Below are 21,679 nucleotides of genomic sequence, written 5' to 3' on the forward strand. Positions count from 1 at the left end.
GATAACTATAAATAAGTTGCAGAAATTTTTCAGTGATTCTGTTCTCAAAGCAAGTAGTGTAGCAAAAGTAAATGTGTCTGACGTTCGATTACCAAAATTAGAACTTTCTTCCTTTACAGGGGAAAATATAGAGTGGATTAGTTTTTATGATCTTTTTAAGGCTAGTGTAGATAACAATCCGCATATTTCTAAATGTCAGAAGTTTCAATATTTAAAGGCTTCTTGTAAAAAAAAGGCTCTGTCTATTATTGAATCTATTCCAATATCTGATGCTAATTATGATATAGCATTGCAACTTTTACAGGAACGTTATTCTAATAAAAGAGAATTAACTAATACATTAATCCGTAAAATGTTTAATTTGTCAAATGTTTCTGATTCAGCTCAAGCTATTTTACATTGTGTTGATGTAATGAATGAATGTGTACATTCCTTGAGAACTCTTAAGCTAGAAGTTTCTGATCGTTCTGATGTTTTTTTTTTTTTTTTTTTTTTTTTTTTTTTTTTTTTTTGTTTATCTGATAACTGAGAAATTAGATAAAAACATAAAATTTTAGTGGGAAAGAACTTTGAACAAAGATGAATAAGGTACTTTGGATAATTTACTCGAGTTTCTAAAAGACCACACTAGAACCCTTCAGAATAGTAGAAACCAGTCTAAAGATTTTAGGAAATTTTCTAATTCCAAAGTAACTTCTTTAGTGTCGAGTAAAAACAGTTGCACAATGTGCAAGGAAGATCATTGTCTTCACAAATGTGGTATGTTTTTAAACTTAAGTGTCCAAAAAAGAATCAAATTTGTTAAGAAACACAAACTTTGTTTTAATTGTTTATCTTCTAGGCCTCAATTAATGAAAATTTTCATAGTTTATGTAAATGTATAACGTGTAAATTGCCTCCTCATACTGTTCTTCATTTTGATCGAAATGCCCAAACTAGTGAAAATGAGAAACCAAAACAAATGTCCTCAATCTCCCTCAGTGCCGAAGTGTTCTTGCCAAAGAATGAAGTGTTCTTGCCAAAGAATGAAGTGTTTTTAACCAAAGAATGAAGTGTTCTTGCCAAAGAATGAAGGGTTCTTGCCAAAGAATGAAGTGTTCTTACCAAAGAATGAAGTTATTGCAAATGCCACAACATGTACAGGACAATTTAGTTATTCTAAAGGTGAAGCAAAACATGTATTACTGTGTACTGCTGTCATTAAAGTGTTAGTGATTCCAATGGTAAAGCCATCCCTTGCAGGGCTTTACTAAACAGCGGCAGTGAAGCCAGCTTCATAAGTGAAGAGTGTGCCAAAAAACTAAAGTTAGGTAGATTTAACAAAAAAATTGAAGTGCCATGCCTTGGTTCGTTCAACACTGTAACAAGTGAAGAAGTGGAATTGATCAACACCGTAACAAGTGGAGAGGTGGAATTGTGTTGAATCAAACTCCAAGTTTCGAACATACACATTCATGATTCCAAAGATAACTTCAGATGTGCCTAACGTGGCAACTCCTTCTAAAATTACGAATCATTTTCATGATCTAGTCTTAGCTGATCTTAAGTTCTATGAAAGAAAACCTATTGATATTTTGTTAGGTGTAAATGTATTTTTTACTATGCTTAAGGGAGACATCATAAAGAGAGGACAATCAATGCCCTTTGCAATTTGTTCTCGACTGGGTTGGATCATATCTGGAAACACTACTGCAGATGATTCAAATCTAACTGACACTTATACAGTGAATAATCTTCAGTTGAATACAAACGAATTAGTTGAAAGATTTTGGTCTTTAGACTCCATTCCTGAAGTCAAGCATATCTCTAAAGAAGATTAAAAATGTCAAAAATTATTTAAAACAACACACTTTCATGATCAAAATGGTTGTTATGTAGTGAAACTTCTATTTAAAGATAACCCTTCAAGGTTGGGTAATTCTAAAGATCTTGCTTTACAAAGATTTAAATCTTTAGAGAGAAATCTCTTAAGATCCCCTGTACATATGAGATGTATAAACAATTCATGAAGGAATACTTGGATCTCGGGCACATAGAACCAGTTCGTAGTTCAGAGTCCCCAAGTCAGGCATACTAGATGCCACATCATGCAGTAATTAAGGAATCTAGCTCTATGAGCAAAATATGTGTGGTTTTTAATGCTACTAGTAAGTCTTCATCAGGACAATCTCTTAACGACATATTGATGACAGTTCCTAGAATACAACAAGAAATGTTTCCAGTTTTAATCAAATTCAGATGTTACCCAGTAGTTGTCAGAACTGATATCATGAAAATGTTTAGAGAAATTCTAGTTAATGAAGAGGATAGAGTTTCAAAGGATATTTTGGCGGGACAATCCAAGTGATCCCATTCAAGAATTTTGACTTAAAACTGTCACATATGGGACTGCCTTGGCTCCATATCTGGCTACTCATACTTTATACCAACTTGCCTATGATGAGCAGAATAACTATCCTTTAGCTTCAAAGGCTTTTTTGAAGAAGATTGTTTGGTAGGTGCTCAAAACACTGAAAAGTGCAAAAATCTAATAAATAAACTCTTGCAAATGTTAGTGGAGGATTTCTTCTGCGTAAATGGTCATCCAATGACTTGTTAGTGTTAGAGAATATACCTAAGGAGTTGAGAAATGATTCTGAGGCTATGAAAATTCAAGACGATAGCTCAACCAAAGTTTTAGGAATTAATTGGAACCTCCTGTGAAGACTACTTTAACTTTCCCATGTCCATTTCTGGAGAAAAGTTTAAATACACTAAAAGAAATATCCTTTCTGATTTAGCGAAAATATTTGACCCATTGGGTTGGCTTGTTCCTTGTATTATTTATGTCAAAATCTTGATACAAGTGGAAACTCTATTTATCATGGGATGAGCCAGTTAGTGATGAGATTGCTAACAAATGGAAGAGTTTCCGAAAGGATTTACATCTTATTCAACAATTAAAAATACCGAGATTTGTTTTGATTCCTGATGTAAACTATATTGATATTTATGCTTTTTGTGATGCCTCCGAGAAAGGGTATTGTGCAGTAATTTATTTGCGTTTAGTGTCACATAATTTGGACATCAAGATTACACTCTTAACATCAAAAATGAGAGGTGCCCCTCTGAAGGTGCAATCACTACCACGATTAGAGTTATGCGCCACAGTTTTGTAAGTAACTTTACTTAAATCAGTGTTAGAACATTTAGAGCTTCCTATACATAATGTTTTGGCCAGGACAGATTCAACTGTTGTACTGTCCTGGATATCTGCAGAACCATAATGTTGGTTCCCTTTGTTGCAAACTGCATTGCCAAAATACAGAACACAATTCCTAATGTAAGGTGGAACCATATAAATGGAAAGCTGAACCCAGCTGATTCAGGTACAAGAGGAATGTTTCCAACCAAATTTCTGAATTGTGAGCGATGGTTCATGGAACCTACTTGGTTATATTCACAAGATTCTGAAACACGTCCTGACAGTGAACATCTTTGTGCTCATGTAGATTATGAAAGAGTTCGTAGAGAAGAGAAAAAAACATGCATTTCAGTATCTTGTACAGTAAAGGAAAATGACATTTTGAAATGGTATTCATCTTGAACAAAATTACGGCGTATAGTTGCAAAGATTCATTTACAACTGTCGAAACTCCTCCGAAAATCTTTGAGAGGTTTTCTAACAACAGATGAGCTTAGATTAGCTACAAAAACAGTGATAAAAAATGTCCAAGAATCTTATTTTCCTCAAGAGCTCTCTTGCTTAAAAACATCGAGAGAATTAAAAAGCAGTCGAGTAATGCAATTAACTCCCTTCCTTGATGAAGAAAGGCGTTATTCAAGTAGGTGGTCGCTTAAAAATTGCAAATATTCCTGAAAGTAGCAAACATCCTATTTTGCTTCCAAAGGAAGGACATGTCATTAATCTCATCGTAACTCATTACCATGTCAATTATTTGCATGCTAGTCAAGAGTTATTAATAAGCACTTTGCGAACACAGTTTTGGATTCTTTCGGTGAGAAGTGTAGTGAGAAAGATAATTCACAGATATATTCCTTGTATTAGAAATCGAGGCAAGACTGTGACCCAGATAATGGGTGATTTACCCTCACCCAGAGTTCAAACTTCAAGACCTTTTGCAGTCACTGGTGTTGATTATGCTGGTCCATATAGAATCAAGTCCCAAGTTGGGAGAAAAGTTAAAACTTTCAAGTGTTACATATCCATTTTTGTGCATTTCTCAACAAAAGCTGTACACTTGGAGTTAGTCAGTGATCTATCAACTTCAACTTTTTTAGCAGCTCAAAAAAATTTATCACCCGACGAGGCAAATCATCTGAAATTCCGAGTGATGATTATGCTACTATCTTCAAAAGGTGCTAGTAAGGAACTGAAGGAGATTTATAAAAATGCAACTTGCATCGAGAAAAGCAGTGAAGTATGTAACTACATTACCTCAGAAGGCTTGGTTATTTAATCCTCCGACATCTCACTTCAATGGCTTGTGGGAATCTAATGTGAAATCCATGAAATTTCATCTTAAACGAGTATTAGAATCAACACTTCTAACTTACGAGGAATTTTTAACAGTGCTTATACAAGTGGAAGAGTGTATGAATTCCCGTCCTCTATGTGCAATGTCTTGTGATCCAAACGACTTTAGTGCATTGACTCCAGGTCATTTTCTGATTGGCACCCCTTTGCTTACCATTCCTGAATCTGACTTGAGTGACGTTAAATACTTAAATGTTGGTCTTTAGTTCAACAGACTGTGCAACATTTTTGAAAACGATGGTGCGCAGAATATTTAACAACCCTTCAACAATGTGTAAAGTGGTTTCGTGCATCTCCAAATCTAAAATATGGTGACTTAGTTCTGATCAAAAACAAAAAACTGCCTCCAACCAATGGAAAATTGGAAGAATTGCCTTAATTCATCCAGGCAGCAATAAAAAAGTTCAGGTGGCTACAATCCATACAGACGCTCGTGACTTTAGCCACTGGTAACTCTTAGAAGGCTTTAAGGCTGGGGGCTATGTTTAGTATTTTTTGTTACCAAACGAATTTCTAATGTGTCTTTGCAATAATAGATGGCGCTATTGCCTGATGATTCAATTGTGGTTGCTAGGGTAAAAACTTTCCAAAGTATGCGAGTTATGTGTTCTATTTTTTATAATTATTGCTACAATGCTTTGAGTGATATGTGCTGTGTCGTCTTGCGGATGGCATTTCATTCTATTTCAAAGTGTTATGTAAAATACACTCATGTCCATAAATAAAGGATAATTCGGAGTCACGCAGAAATCGAACTCTAAAATAAATATATCACCTGTAAAATCACTACACACATCTTCAAGAATCATATGCAAGTTTCAGGAAGTAACCAGATGACACCGATGGTATGTCACAATGATGAGAGTGTAAGAGAGTGACATATAAGGAATACAGGCAAAGAAGTAAAATTGTTCGCAGGCGCTTTATAAGCATTTCAGTGCAATAACCGAGTAGTTATGACACAAAGGACGCATTTGGATGATATTTTATGTGGTAGAATTATCGGCCGTCTGGAATGTGGGTGTACCCAACTAGAAGTATCAGATGAACTTGGAACTGCCCAGAGTGTCATCTCCAGGCTTTGGCAACGATTCCAAGATGATGGTAATGTGAGTAGACGTTACAGCACAGGTCGCCCCAGAGTTACAACGTCGAATGAGGACCTGTATTTGGCAGTTACTGCCAAAAGAAAGCCTCAGACCTGTCGCGTCAGCTCTCTTCAGCCACTGGTACGACAATTTCAAGGCAGACCGTGTACAGACACTTAGAGCAGATTGGTCTATATGCTCGTAGGCATGTCGGATGCATTCCACTTACTGCAACTACTCACTGTCGCCTGCGGTTAGCCTGGAGTAGAGAGCATGCATTGTGGACATCGCAACAGTGGGCTTGTGTGATGTTTTCCAACAAGTCCAGGTTTAGCTTGCAGTCTGATTCTTGCCAGACTTTCATATGGAGAGCTCCAGGTACACGTTACCACCAAGAAAACATCATTGAACGACACCGTTATGGTGGTGCAGGAGTGCTCGTGCAGGGTGGAATTATTCTGGGTTCCAGAACTGACCTGCATGTTCAAATTGGAACCATGACAAGCCTATCGGGACGTCATTCTGGAAAAACATGCACGTTTGTTTCGGGGCGTCATGTGCGCAAAATTTGCGTTTATGGATGACAACGCCCACCCTCATTGTGCAAACATCGTAAGCGAATGCCTTCAATCGGAAGATATCACCCGTATGGACTGGCCAGCATTCTCACCGGACTTGAATCCAGTAGAGCACGTGTGGGACATGCTTGGCCGACGAGTTGCAGCCCGTCAACCTCTTCTTACATGTTTACCGGAACTTCGGAGAGCATTGCTTTTTGAGTGGTGTAATATCCCCCAAGATCAGATCGATAATTTGATACTCAGCATGCCTAGGCATTGTACGGACTGTATTGCATCGTCTGGGAGACATACAATCTATTAACAATCATACCAACCACGTAATATTGGTTTTTTGTAAATAGTATTTTTTGTAATTTGCTCCAGGAGAAAAAATCGCTAATGTTTTTAATAATATCAAACATATAGCATCTTTTTTTGCTCTTTACCTTTTGTTTAATAAATAAGCTTTAGAAATAAGTCAAAATTGTTTTGCTTCTAACTCTTCCTTTACCTGATTTTGCATTATCCTTAATTTATGGACGTGAGTGTAAATAAGTTATATTACAGTCCGCTTACCTTTATTTTTGTGAACTTATTCTTAATCACAGTACTTTAAACATACACTTTTGTCCATGTTGAACTGTTTGGAACTCCTTGGGCTCATGAATTTAATAAATGATTTATATTTTTAAGATAATTTTGCTTTGTGATAATGCCACTCATAGCATACCAGAATGTAGTCATAAAAACTTCTCTAACAAAATGAGTGAACTTGTATACTCCAGCTATTATGCTCTATTTTAATAGATTCATTTTATTCACTCATCTTGACTACAAAACATGGACACAATGTTAATGCATTCATGCTTCTTTTTTTACAGCACTGGTTATGTGTCATCAGATCACTTGGTTGAGTTCTACAGTATGGAACAACTTAATATTTTAGATTTTACAGGACCTTTTGCAGGCAAGCATTCAGAAAGTATCTAAGAAAGCATAATGAAGTATCTATATTTAGTTTTGCTTAAGACACATTTCAAAAGAAAAAAAAATCATGAAGTAGGTCTTCCATAAATTATTTTAACCCTCTAACCAGCTGGGTTTTTGTTAAGAAAACACAAATTTCCCAAAACTACCATGAAAAAGAATTATTTTCTTGATTTTTTAATCAAAATTTCACTGTACTTTATATAGTACAAAGTCCATAATCCGGACTCGTTGGGAATTCAGCGATTCTGGATTAAGGGTTTTCCCGGATTATAGATCATCAATTTAAATCTGGTAAGATGGCATGCAGAAATTATACAATTAAAAATATGAAACCGTAATTTAGGAAATAAAGAGCAATATGATCAATTAGGTATCAAAATTTACAAAAAAAAAAGCTTAATATTTATTTGTTTACTTTATTAAACATTTCTATCAATGTAAGTTGTTCAAGTTGCTTCATTTTTTTGCGCTAAACATGCATGCGTAAAGCATACAAAAAAAAAAGTTTGTGGCTTTGAGTTCCAAATTATATATCATTCCGGATAATGGACGTCTGGATTACAGACTTTGTACTGTACCTAGATTTATGTACTTTTAACGCCTTGCCTTAATTTCTTGGAATATTTTAAGATGCATGTATTCTTAATACATTCTTAATACATCACAAAAAATATTTTAGGTTATATATATTTTGTAATAATAAAATTCCATAGTCATAAATACACTTAAAATTCTAACTGCATATTCCTTTCATTTTTTAATGGCGACGGTCTCTTATTTGAAAGTACGTGGAATTAAATCCACAGCCCCGTAGTTGATTTTCCTGCCTTTTGTACACATACAGTTATAGAATGTTCTGGAAATATTTAAAGTGAACTGGAATGGCTGACGAGGCTGACATCATTCCTTTCCAGAGGCTATAAAAGGACTCGCGAAGGAATATCGGGGCCTTTTCTTTTAATGTAACGATGCAGTAAACTTCAGACAAAAAGTTATTAGCAATTCTTTTTTATTTACTCCGGAAAGATTATTTTTGTAACTGCTATTTCTCCTGACCAATAATAAATGGATCCTGTTTTTTAAACTTATCGTCTGATAATTTAGGCTACGACTACATCTATATTTCTTCACGAATCTATTTATTCCAGACAAAAGCTGGTACATCACACACACACACACATATATATATATATATATATATATGTAATTTTTCAGTTATTCTAACACATCGTGGGCGAATGGTGAGGCTATTCCATTACACGTTCTGGCAGATGGTTAACGAAGCTGGGGTGATTGAAACACGGAGAAAAATGACGACTCAGCAGATGACTTTTTCCAGATGAAGTTAATCAAATAACTTATTCAGTAATTGAACTATTAGATACGACTGACTTTAAACTTTAATACATCATAACGTTCTAACCAAGAAAGAGGAGCATAGCAGAAGCGTTAGCAGGACGAAGGGGAGAAGGCATCTGTCTAGGAGAACTTATGACACAGCATTTATATGAAAGGTTATGTAACAGAGTAGCTTCTAGAAAAATGTAGAAAAACTTATGATGCAGCATTTATATGAGGAGGTTATGTAATAGGCGTGAATGTTCTAGCAGGTACTGGGTTAGGGGACGATCCTGAATTGCAGAAAATTAAAAAAGGTTGCTGGTTCGCAAAGAGCAAAGCCATCGTATTTTTTTTTATATTTTACATATATATATATATATGTTGTTGCCAGTCTAAGAGTTAAGGACGCAAATAATGATAAGCATATCTGAAATCTAAATTCATAAAAATCTTCCAGTAAAGTTAATTTTATGCATTATATTCAACACCAAATTCAATATTAGTGCCGTGTTAAGGTGCAGAGATATGTGTGCCCTTAATGTGCTGAACAATATAACTTAAAAATACTGAATAACTTACCCATGAGTTTAAATTATCATAATAAGGAGGATTTTTTACAGGCTGTTCTCCATCTGTAAAATGGCAAATAAACGATATATACCATAAGAATCACTAACACAAGAATAATTTAATATTTCCCATTTGAAATAACAATAATACTAAATTAAGAAATATCAAAAATATTATATTTCTCATTACTGAAGAAAATATTTAACAAAATATTGAAGGATAATATGGCTTGATGCAATAATGCGACTTACTTGCAAAAAGAACATAATTCTTTTGCAAGTAAAAATTATAGAAAATCAGTGAGCATTTTTATAGTTTCATACAATTATGAAGATGAAAATACATAAGATAAAAGCCTCAAATTTGCTAAATTTAATCTGTCTTCAGAATTGCCTGCAAATTATTTTGAGACAATACTTTATAAAATTACAACTAACAAAAAACTTGTTTTCAAAAGCAGAAAATGCAATTTTAGTAAAATAAAAATGATGTTTTATGCAAAACAAAAAGCAATATTTTTTTGTATATGAAATGTTTACAAAATGGTTCTTTCATTCTTCAAAAAATTTTCCTTGCTATTATCCCTTTTTCTCTACATTGCTTTTACTTTTGTTTTGAATTCTATTCTGGTTTAGAATTAGGTCACAGCTACTCACTGGCAGTGATGAAAATAATTGAGGTATCGATCAATTTAAAAAAAATCTGTCATTATAGTACAAAAACTTCAGAAACTTATGAATTTAAATATCCTTATCTAAACAATAATCAGCTCTATTCTTCTCTGCTCAAAAAACTGACATAGTCTAAATGATACATCTACATTTGTGTCAAAAATATAGCAATAAATAAACTTCATTAACGGCTGCTATAAGTATGATATTATATATAGAATCTGATGGTTCTTCATTTGTTTTGATTGCTAATGCTAACAAAAGTTTAGAAAAACAATGAAAAATGAGGTAGTTACAAAGAGAAAAGAATTTATTGTATGAAACCAGGAAGGATCTGAAAACAAAAGATATTATACAACACGCAGATTAAGTTTTTTGGGAACATTTCAGCAAAAGTAACATTTTAAAACTCAACAATGTGCTACAAGATCAGTAGGCTACTAAACTAGATTCAGGATAGAAGTTTACTGTAAAAGACAATAATCATTCACAAAATGATTGCAACTGTTATGACAAAGATTTTAAGAGTCTGCAATGAATCCTTTTTATCCATTTTTAAGAAAAAAAACCAAGAATATTATGCTGACCAAAGTCACTGCACACAGTCTGCTTCTCTGCAACCATCTCCAACGACTTTCATTCAAACTATAATTTCATTTTCTTCTTTTATTTTTAATGTGAGGAAATTTAAGAAATATAAATAATTATAGTACTCATATCTGTATTTCGTGTTACACTCAGTAGTTGTGAAACTGTTGCATGGAATTCTCAGTTCAAATAACAAGTACTTTATTGACAACTCTATCCTTACTAACACGTCTCTTGTCTTAGGATCATAAACAAAGCACCAAATTTCATCTCCAGTCACAGTCTGTTTGAAAAATTCAGAAATGATGTCTGATATTTTGATCAAATAATGACATGCAGAAAATCCTTTTTATTAAAAAAAAAAGAAAGAAAAAAGAAAAAACATGTGAAAGCATTTAAAGCATTTTTTAAAGCACGCAACAGGCATGTGAAAGTCAAACAAGAACAAATTTTTCTTTTTTCAAAATCTTCCATGATAACGTTGTGAGATATGTGTTTATGATACACTGATGCTAAGCTCATCAGCTATCAAAACAGGCAAGTGATAATTTTTCAGCAACAAATGTCAAACTATTTTAATGTTCTCATCTTTTCAAGACTGCAAAAGGAAACTACTTTTCTAGATTCATCATCAACATCTTCAAGTCTGTTATGAAATCATCCATACAAATGCAAAATATTAGATTGTATTGATTCCCATATGCATAACACTACTTTCAAATGCCTCCGTTGCTGTTTTTCTTGTTTTACAGCGAAATTTCATTGCTATTCTTTGCTCAACTTTCAAATTCATGAGAACAGATATTTACCGGATTCAAAAAAATGATTAACTGCACAAAATATTCTCTTCATAAGCAAATAATATTTTAGAAATAGCTAGCTGAGATGTCATAGAAATAAATGCTGTCAGTTATTATTCATCAAGTTTGCTGCAATTTGTTTTAAAAAAATTAAGTCCTTAAACTTTGTAGTTGTACTATGTAACATTTTTAAATTTTATTTATATTAAATTTTTTCAAACAGTAATAGACATTTATAAACTACTATATATTCAAAAGTGTAAGAAAAAATAACAAAGCTTTCAAATTTTTTTTTAATTTGAATTTGCTGTCTCATGGATTCAGTCCAACCCCCCCCCCCAATAAATGCAAGATATATTATCAACTGAATGAAACATATAATGTCTGCCTCTAAAAGTTTGATTTGAAATTTCTGGATAAAAGTGTGAATATTAAATGAGTACATAAAGTACTCTAATTTATTTAGGAATAAAATCCTCTTTATGGTATTAAATTGCAATCAGAAGTTTTCAGAATGTGTAAAAGGTTTTTCTTAATCAATGTAAGATAACAAAATTATGACTATTTAATACCGATTACAAAAGTTCTGCATTACAGTTTGTAAAACATTATCATTTTCAGAAAAAGGTAAAAAAAGCATGTCCTTCCTTTTTTTTTTTTTTTTTTTTTTTTTTTTATTATGAAGAGATGGAATTCTGAATATCAGGAGTTTAATATACTTATATTTCTGAAATTAAGATTTACTCAACTTACTTTTCAATGACCGTGGAACATACTGAAACACAACTACAGTCGTTAGAGCTTCAAACAAAACCTATACCAAAAGCACAAAATTTATAAATACTAAAACACTAGCAAAAATCATTACAGCCAATTATTAAACGATAAGGATAATTTTAAAACATATCAGGAATTTCTACAGTATTTGTAATAAGAAAACAATAAAACAATAATTATATGAAATATATATAAAAACATAATGTTAGGAAAATAATGCAACTGGCCTTTAAGTGAAAAGTATTCTTAATTATAATTTTACTGCAGTTTTGTTTAGCACATGATTAAAAAAGACAATGCATGAACTAATTACAATAGAAAATAGAATTTCTCTTGTTTCAAACGTCAATTAAATAGATTATTGTGGCTAAAAATAATACAGCTATTCCACAATAAACCATAAAATACATTATTTGAATACTAAATTTAAAAACTGAAATACAGCATGTTTGAAAAAGAGGCATACAACTTCTCATGATAGCAGAATGACATAAATAAATGGCATTTATTATCATGCAAAATATAAAACAATATATAAAATTAAGTTTCGTTATAACTGCTTTCACAAGTCCACAGGTACAACAATTAGCAAAGCTGACAGTTGTATCAGTAAGCTTTGCTTTTGTCAGAAGATAGCTTTGAATTCCAAATAAGGAAGAAAGATTTCTGTTTAAAGCAAGTATGTACAGACCACATTCTTCAGAGTTCACCAATGTGGTTCCCATTGAATAATAAAAAAAATAATAATGAAAGGATGAGTAAACATAATAAATTGAAATTGAAAATGATAACTAGCAAGTTTATGTTATTGGATGTGATGCATTGCTTAAATGAACTAAATATGCATCTTCAAGGCCAAAATCATCTAATAAATTATGTTTAAAAAAGTAACAGCATCTGAAATTCAACTGAAATTGCAGAAATTTTATATTAACAAGAATTTTAAAAATGGAGTTGTCACTATTAATGTAAAACTATTTCAACTACAGTTCAAAATGAAACTGCTGCAATTTCAATATGTTTGCTAATCTATTCCCAAATTACATCAAACTTACCTACAAATTTGATAATGAAGATATGCAAAGCAAAAACAATTGATATCAGATATGCTATGATCAGATATGAAAAGCAAAAATAAATAAATAACGAAATAAATAGCTTTAATAATTTGTACTTATTTAAATAAAAATTTATGCTGCTCTACAAACATCCAATATCCATAATGTATCTTTTCGAAAGCATATACATTTCTGAACAAACATGTAAAAAGTAAAATAAGAACAAAAATTTCTGATGAATGTATTGAAAATAATTCTTCACAATTACTCTTACACCTATTATAATAGATAAAGATGCAATGTAATTGAGAAAAGTAAACTCAATGATAACATTAAAAATGACATGTCTATTTTTTTTTTCTAACTTTTTTTAACTTAAAAGTGATTTTATCAGATGCAATAGTAATATAAATTGTATTGTGTTCATTAATAAATATCAAATTCTATACAGTGCCTTTGGAATCCCCCCCAGACTGTGTGATCCTTAGCACATCTTTGCAGCAAGCAGTATGCAGCTCCAGAAGCTGTGAATGGTCAGACACTCCTGGTTTAAAGGCATTCCAGCATAAAGATAGTCCATGCAGCTGAAAGTTATTTTTATATGTTTACGAAAGGGGAAGAGGAATATTTTACTTAGACTCCTGAATTCCATCCCTCAAAATATTCTCAATCAAAATTAGAAAGAAGATGAGCAAAATTATTTTGCCATCAAAGCTCTCCAAGCCTTTGCCAATGGCAGGTGCATTCTTTGTCCTCTCCCACTGAGTATTCATAAAGCTACCTCTGCAGCTATTCTCCACCACAACAGATGAACAGCAACATGGCCACTTCCAGTAATTTTGCAGATATATCATCTAAAGTCAATATGCTGACAGCTTTGGCACAGTACATATAGCTTCAATAACAAAAGCAATAGTTCTGCAAAACACCTCATCAATATTAGCACATTCAAGCCTTTTAAGAAAAACTTTTATGTGGAAAGCCTGAAAGCAAAATAAGCTATTATTTCTGAACAAGGAAAAGTCATTTTTAAACAGCGGTGTATTTCACTAAATAGTGAAAAACTTCATACCTTTCACTACCACACACACATTCTATTTCTGAATCATCATCTTTTTTTCCTAAAACATTGCAGACCCTCTTTTTAAAACATTCTATAACTCAAAAGCTAAAAAGAATTCCACAAAATATAAAATTCTATAAAATTTATAAATTACTATTATCATACGAAAGTATGTGCCATTAGCTTTACTACCAAACAATTAATCTGTATCTTGGCTAATCAAGAAGCTGATGCCAATTGATTAAACTTATAATAACACTTATAATCTAAATCAGCTATTGCAAGTCATAAAATGTACATTTTTTAGTTTCCACAGTAAGAGAATAAAATGGACTTAGACCACCAGCTATAGTATCTATAGAATTCATCAAATGAGAGGATAAATTTTTCATCTAATCTCTATTTAAGAAATACACTGACTGCCAATAAGTATTTGGACACCTATGCAAATGACGATATCTTTGGTCCTAAGGTATATCATGGACTCTGCTGGTATATATAGTGTAGGAAACAGCATCGGCTTTAGTCGCATGCAAGATGCCTCGCAGTTCGGAGCTCTCCGATTTCTAGAAAGGTATAATTATCGGGTCTCACAAATGTGGCTGATCCTTAAGGGACATATCTAGTGATCTGAAGTACCCAAAATCGACAGTGACCTATGTGATTAGAGGTGGAAGGTGAGAGGTGATTGTCGGAATGTGCCCGGAGTCAGCAGACCAACGAAACTGGGAGATAGAGACCGACGAGTGCTGTCCAGAGAAATTCGGAAGAACCACACCCAACCGATGGCCCTCATCTGCGAGGAGTTTCAATAGGCATCCGGGAGTATTGTTTCAAAGAATACCATCCGTAAGGAAGCACATCTGCTTGGTTTTCATGGTCATGCTGCTGCCCATAAGCCTTTAATCACAAAGTCTAACTGCGGTGCTCGGTTAATGTGGTGCAAAGCACATCGAAATTGGACCGTAGATCGGTGGAAATGGGTTCTTTGGAGTGACGAATCAAGGTTCACCCTTCATCGTTCGGATGGCACGGTCTGGGTCTGGCGTCTACCTGGAGAACGTCTCCTGCCAGAATGCATTGTGCCAACAGTCAAGTTCGGCGGAGGTGGAATTACGGTCTGGGGGTGTTTCTCCTGGTATGGGCTGGGACCCTTGGTTCCCATTCATGGTAAGCTCAACTCCGATGCCTACTGCACTATTTTGGATGACAATGTGCTTCCTACGTTGTGGCAGTTTTACGGGTTGGACTCCTGTTACTTTCAGAACGACAATGCCAGTTGTCATGTTTCGACGTTAAACAAGGCTTGGTATGGTGCCAATGGAGTTCATCGAATGAACTGGCCTGTCCAGAGTCCACACCTGAACTCTATCGAGAACCTCTGGGATGAGTTGCATCGCCGAATTCAAGGGTGCCCTACCCGTGCAAAATCGGTGAAGGAACTTCTATGTCTTCTCCAAGCCGAGTAGAAGAAAATACCACTAGCTGTCATACAAAGACTTGTGGAAAGTATGCCCCGGAGGGTCCAAGCTGTAATTACCTCTCGTGGAGGCTCTACCAACTATTGATTTTGAATAAAGTTAGTTTTTCTTTTCTATCACAGGTGTCCAAATACTTATTGGTAGTCAGTGTATATGTAGCAACACTACAGAAGGGTGAATGCTGCAGTTAATTTGACAGTATGTTTTCCTATAAGATTTGCTGCTCACAACTGTTTTATTCAAAATAGTGAGCTGTACATCCGTTCATTGTATTTTAAGAAAAATACATCCTTTATAATATTAAGATATCTTTTGACAGCAACAACTTTTTTATTTTTGCTTAGATAACAAGTTGATAGCAGAAAAAAAAAATACTGTTAAAGTTTAAGAAAGAAAAAATGTAAATTTCAATTTTTATTTTTTGATTAAAAAAAAACTCTTAGGAATTAAAGCTAGAATAAATACCATCGTAGGAATACTTTTGTCTCCGATATCAGACACTTCATACCGCTGACCATCTTTCGTTACCACTTTTTTTTTACTCTAAAAAGAAATAATATTTATGATTATATAAAAAGAGCTATAATAATTTTTGCTACAATTAGCAGTAAGCACAATCATTGTAACAAATCTTGGTTAATTACAACTTCAGACAAAACACAATAATCAAACATTTGTGGACAAAAATGGTGAATTATGCAATTAAGGGAATGGTTTGCAACACATATATGGTAGCCATCCACAGCAGATTAAGAAATTTCATATTAATGCAAAATTACTCTCATGGTTCCATGATTACTTATGTAATTATTTGGCTGTGTATTCAATGCTTAGTTTGCTAGATTTCTCTGTTATCACTATGGAACGGGATTTTTCTTCTTGTAAAATTTCTTCCTAAGTTATTTCCTTACATGACTTCAGAGAGATAAGGAAAGAAGAAATTTTTCATCTAAGAGGGAAGAACCTTAGAGAAATCTAATTAACTAACAAACACAAAATTACCATTTAAATTTAAAATGTTGTTAATAATTTTAAAAAAAGAATCATTTTTCTTCCCCAACCATACTGAAAATAAAATAAATTTTACATACATACATTAAACATATAATAGGCATATTTTTATTTAAAATCTTTATAAGAATTTATCCTTTAGATGCAAACATAAACAAATTTTCTAATACAATTTTTATTGGTGGTAATTTTATTACATGTCTACAGAAATACATTTAATAAGATTGATAAGCGATTGAACATGAAATAGTTCCAATCAGGATAACAATATATTATATAATAATATCAAAGGCACAAAAGTAAATAGAAAGTTTCACACATTATGTATAACTGGCAAATAAAAAAAATATAATAAAAGTAAATGAAGCACTAGACTCATTTTTATTTTGACCACATCTGGCATGAGAAGTGAATTATCAAAATCATCAAGTTTGGCCTACCAAGGGAACTGAATTAATTTACACTTTCCTCACCAACAGAAAGTTTATAGTCAGACATAACAAATACTATTCTGTTAAAAATATCAACCGAAAAAAGGTTCCACTGATTTCAGCACAGGATTAACATTATATCTTACCTGATCCTGATTTTCCCGCATTCAAGAATAATTTTAACTGAATAATTAACTACTATACAAATGATATAGCAACCGTGGAAAAACTGATCAACTACAACTTTATAGTATCAAAACTTCAAGATAAAACCAAAGCTATTAAAAATTGATGTTACATATGAAGAATCAGTGTTAACACAGATAAACTAAAAATTTCAGTCCTTAGGTACATAAACTTAGTGAAGTCTTGATTACAAATCAACCATATCTACTTAAGAAACATTAGTAGAAAATTATCTAAATGTCATTACTAATCATTTTTTTAATCCTATCAACGTGGTAACAGGAAAACTAGTAGAATTATTCAGTTTTTTTATTATTATTATTATTGCAGAGGCACTACATATTGGCCTGCATGCATCAAAGATGCACGAAATTGGAGCATGAAAAAATACAAAAAGACAAAACAGTAATTAACCTCATTACAATAACTACATCAAAACTGGAAAATGGGATAATAAAATGATTATATTAAGCATTAAATATGATAATAATAAATCAGTCTGTGGATATCAACTGCATCAACACTCTAGCTCACCAATATTGACAGTATAGGTTTTCTTCCTTCAACGAGGAACATTTTAGCAAATGATCTCTGTCCATCTCAAAATTCTGGTTGCACAAAGTACTAATGGGACTCCCATATATACCAATGCAATGCAGATGTTCAATGAGACAATCATGTCTGGTCTCTAATTTATACACCGCAACTACGATGGATCTGGGAGAGTCTGAGATATTATGAATTGAATCCCTCCAATTCTTATTCTTAATTTCTTCAATTTAACTTCAAAATTTTTTGTCAGGGCTTTTTTTACTATTTTTTTCCGTTGAGGTAAATGATACCACCCTATGATTTGATTGCAAAATTTCAGTGCCTTTATTAGTTTATCAGCCCATCCATCACTAGTAATTTCAAGCCATCCATCACTAGCCTGGATCCACTGTAAGATAATAGTCATCCCTTTTGAGGCTACAATATAAAGAGTTCTTCTGCACTATTCAGTAATTTTTGATTCCATGACATTATGTATAGAAATGGCTTGAATCGCTGAAAGGGAGTCTGAAAAAATAACAATATTTTTTAATTGGATTGTTCTAACAATAATTTGTTCAATTGCAACTCTAACTACCTCCAGTTCTCCATCAAAATTGGTCCAAAATGGGCCAAGAGAAGAACAGAATGCAAAAAGCTTTGAATATACGCCAGCTCCAACTTTGTTGAGCATTTTTGGTCCGTCAATATATACGTGAAGCCAATTAGTCTTTGGATATTGAGTAAACTGTCTCCACAGCAGCTGCTTATAATTCACTATCAACTGATGATGACTGTTACAGCATCATGATACATTAAATAACATTCAATTCTAACAGATTCTGGGTGGATATGACTTATTGATTTCAACAGTTCTTCTGTGAAAACATCCAGGAGAGAGTAGTCTGACTTCAGTTTTAAAATTTTCTGTAAAAATCTATCCTGATTCTTCAATCTTGTAGGTCTAGAGATATCATAATGTCTCCATAACTATGTTGATGGTAATTTGATTAATTTCTCATAAAGTATTAATGCTCTCTCCTGAATAATGACAGGGTAAATGTTTCGTACATTGTCGTGTCAATATCACTTCCATTTAATGGATTCACTTCCATTATTCACTGTTTAAACTACTACCAACAAAAATTCCTCACTGGAACTTGATTTAAAAAGAGGGATCTACTGACACTATTTTGAGACTTCATGTCTTACCTGCCAGTAAAACTACCAGTGAATGAAACATTAAAAAAATTCAAAAGAAGATTATTGTCATCAAAACATGATTCTTTGCATCACAATGCATGATTAGTATTTTCATCAGCAAAGATCTGCAGATACCCTCTGATTTTTTGCATCAAAGAAATGAAAAACTTTTCAATTAGTATGGCCACAAAGTGCATAAAACTCGAGTATATATTAAATACAAAATTCTTAACATTGATATCACACTCTTTGCTATTCTCATTTATAAAAAAATTCTGAAACTTAACATTGTCATTCTCCATTTCTTCTTTATAAATTTTACTCATTTCATTTATCTCGTTATTTCAAGGTCTTCTCACATTTCTTTCAAAAACAAATATGATGAATACAGATATCATATTTATACACAGAAGCTACATCACTACACATAAGCTACTATGGGCTGATTTATGTTTCTTTCAAACTGGTTGTTTAATATTTTCCCCCACCACTGACTGAACAGGTCACATTCTTCAAGCTTCATACAACCAGTGGGAAATTATCTACAACCTAGTCACAAAGGCAAGATAAGGAGATCAATTGGGCATTTATTTCTGAGTATTAACAAAATTATAATAATAATTTACAGATGTAATTCTCATACAGTGTTTGTTCAATTAACAATACTAAGTCCCCTTCTTGACCCCATTAAAATAATGGCCAACCCCCCCCCCTTTTGCTGCATTTCTCTCCTCATTTATCTTTAAAGGTATTTTTATTAGAACTTTTCATTAATAAGTCTCTATGGTGATAGTTCATGTCACATAAAAACATGCTAATACTAGAATACAATTACAAAAACATATTCAAGTACTTATCTTTAAGCAGAAAAGAAAAAAAAAAGTCAATAAACTTACAATGATTCTTAACTCAGAAAACCTTTCAACAACTGATAAAAGACCATCTGCCTACAAAAAAATAAAACATAGTTTAAAAAAATTTGTAAAAAAGTGAACGATATAAAAATTAACAATATATTTTAATAGGAAAGGTAATAAAATTTAATCAAACGTGTCATGTTTATTATGTAATTTGTACAAGCATTTAACTGCATAAAAAAACTAAAAGCCATCTGATCTTACCAATTCAAAACAATGACAAATCCTCTGAGTAAGATTTTCTTGACCGAGTATTTGTATAGCAACCCAAACAGGAAGGAAATCTAAATGCCCATATGAAGCTTGTCCTAAACCAGCAGCATGAACATGAGCCATCTCCTTTGCTTTATACAGTGTCTAAATTAAAGCTAAGGCCCAATGGAAATAAAAATACTTAAAATAAAATGAAGTAAATAATAACCAAATGTTCTTCATAAAAATTCTGATATTTAAGTGTAAAATTTCTTAAACATAAAAAATAGCAACACATGCAAAACTATCATATTCATTTATTTTGACCATGCTTTCATAAATTAAAAAAGTTTTTTTTAATATTTTTATATTAATAGACAGAGATTTTAAAATTCAAGAACATAACATTTTATATAAGAGGTTTCAGGTATAAGATGATCTTGCACTTTTAAAGTGTTTCACAACTAAAAAAAGGCTTGCATATAATGTAGCTTCACACATACTGTATTAGCTGGATATATTCAAGATATCTGATAAAGCTAATTAAACAGTCACAGTATTATATCATCAGGTAAAATCATATAAATTTATTTACATCTAGTATAAAAATTAAGAAGAAAAAGATAAAATACTTTAACATATTTACCTATTAAGCTCACAGAAAAATTTATATGGTTTCAAAGAGGTATTTTTATAGGGGGGGAATCTTATATTTAGTCAATATGTACCAAGTTTATGGTGAACAGTTTCATTAGCAGTGGACATTCATTTCATTTATATTTATATATTTCAGTAAATTTTGTCAAATATTAAATTTAGTTCAATTTCAGTTTAGTTCAATTTTTGTAACAGTTACAAAAATGTTCACAATTAAATAAAAACAACTTTAAAAACATGCATATTCTTGAACAACTGTTTGAACTTTATACTTAATTTAATTACACAACATATTATTTGTTCTACAACTCAGAAATATTTTTAAGAATATTTAGTCAAAAATACGTTTTCTTACTTAAACAACAAAAAAGTAAATGAGCAATGAGAATAAAAGCAATGAGAATAATTAAAATCAATACATTATTAAAATACACACAAATTATAGTTGGCAGCAAAAGAAAACATATTAAATGTCTCCTGAGTGATATTCAGTAACTTTTGGAAAAATTAATAACTTTTAAACTTTTATCACAGTAACTTGTTCTAATTAAAAAATGATAATACAATTTTTATTTGTAACAGTTTCAGTCTAATTTTACAAAATTTATTTTTTTCAGTTGTACAGATTTCTTAGTATCATCATAAATATTTCAGGTTACCTTTCGCTCATGTAATTTTTATACAAAATTAATACACTGAACTATAAACATATTCTCTCAATCTCTCATAATTATTCAAATAATTTAAATATAAGATGCCATACTAAAATTCTCCAAAAATATTTATTAGTTAATGTTTCATCTTATTATCCTCTATTACATTAAAATAAATCTTAATTTCAATGCAAACATTGACACCAGCAATGTTTCTATAATTGAAAGGACCTGAAAGAAATAAATTTGGTGGGGAGGAAAAGAGTGAAAAACAACTACAATGTTACTTTGTAGAGTCATTAGGTTATTTTGAAATAGAAAAGGTGAAAAATGAGCAAAGCCTTCGCCGGGACTCAAACCACGTACCTCTCAAA

At 32.2% G+C, this 21,679-nt stretch overlaps 1 protein-coding gene across 3 annotated transcripts in view; it reads right to left on the bottom strand.

Annotated features, from left to right (window-relative positions):
- Positions 1-21,679, bottom strand: part of LOC118184037 (pyridoxal-dependent decarboxylase domain-containing protein 1) — a 148,687-nt gene that overhangs the window by 58,207 nt on the left and 68,801 nt on the right. For all 3 annotated transcript variants that reach the window (XR_015041999.1, XM_085820173.1, XM_035353672.2), the window contains exons 10-14: positions 20,008-20,160; positions 19,783-19,833; positions 15,990-16,067; positions 11,899-11,959; positions 9,096-9,148 (exon numbers count right to left, since the gene is read on the bottom strand). Coding sequence is in view for 2 of the 3 variants with exons in the window: in XM_085820173.1 (XP_085676299.1) it covers positions 9,096-9,148; positions 11,899-11,959; positions 15,990-16,067; positions 19,783-19,833; positions 20,008-20,160 (396 nt within the window). In the remaining variant the exon portion in view is untranslated. The remainder of the gene's footprint in view (positions 1-9,095; positions 9,149-11,898; positions 11,960-15,989; positions 16,068-19,782; positions 19,834-20,007; positions 20,161-21,679) is intronic.

Source organism: Stegodyphus dumicola, chromosome 7 (assembly GCF_044657685.1).
Source record: "Stegodyphus dumicola isolate Sdum_Otavi_A_Nest chromosome 7, ASM4465768v1".
NCBI lineage: Eukaryota > Metazoa > Arthropoda > Arachnida > Araneae > Eresidae > Stegodyphus > Stegodyphus dumicola.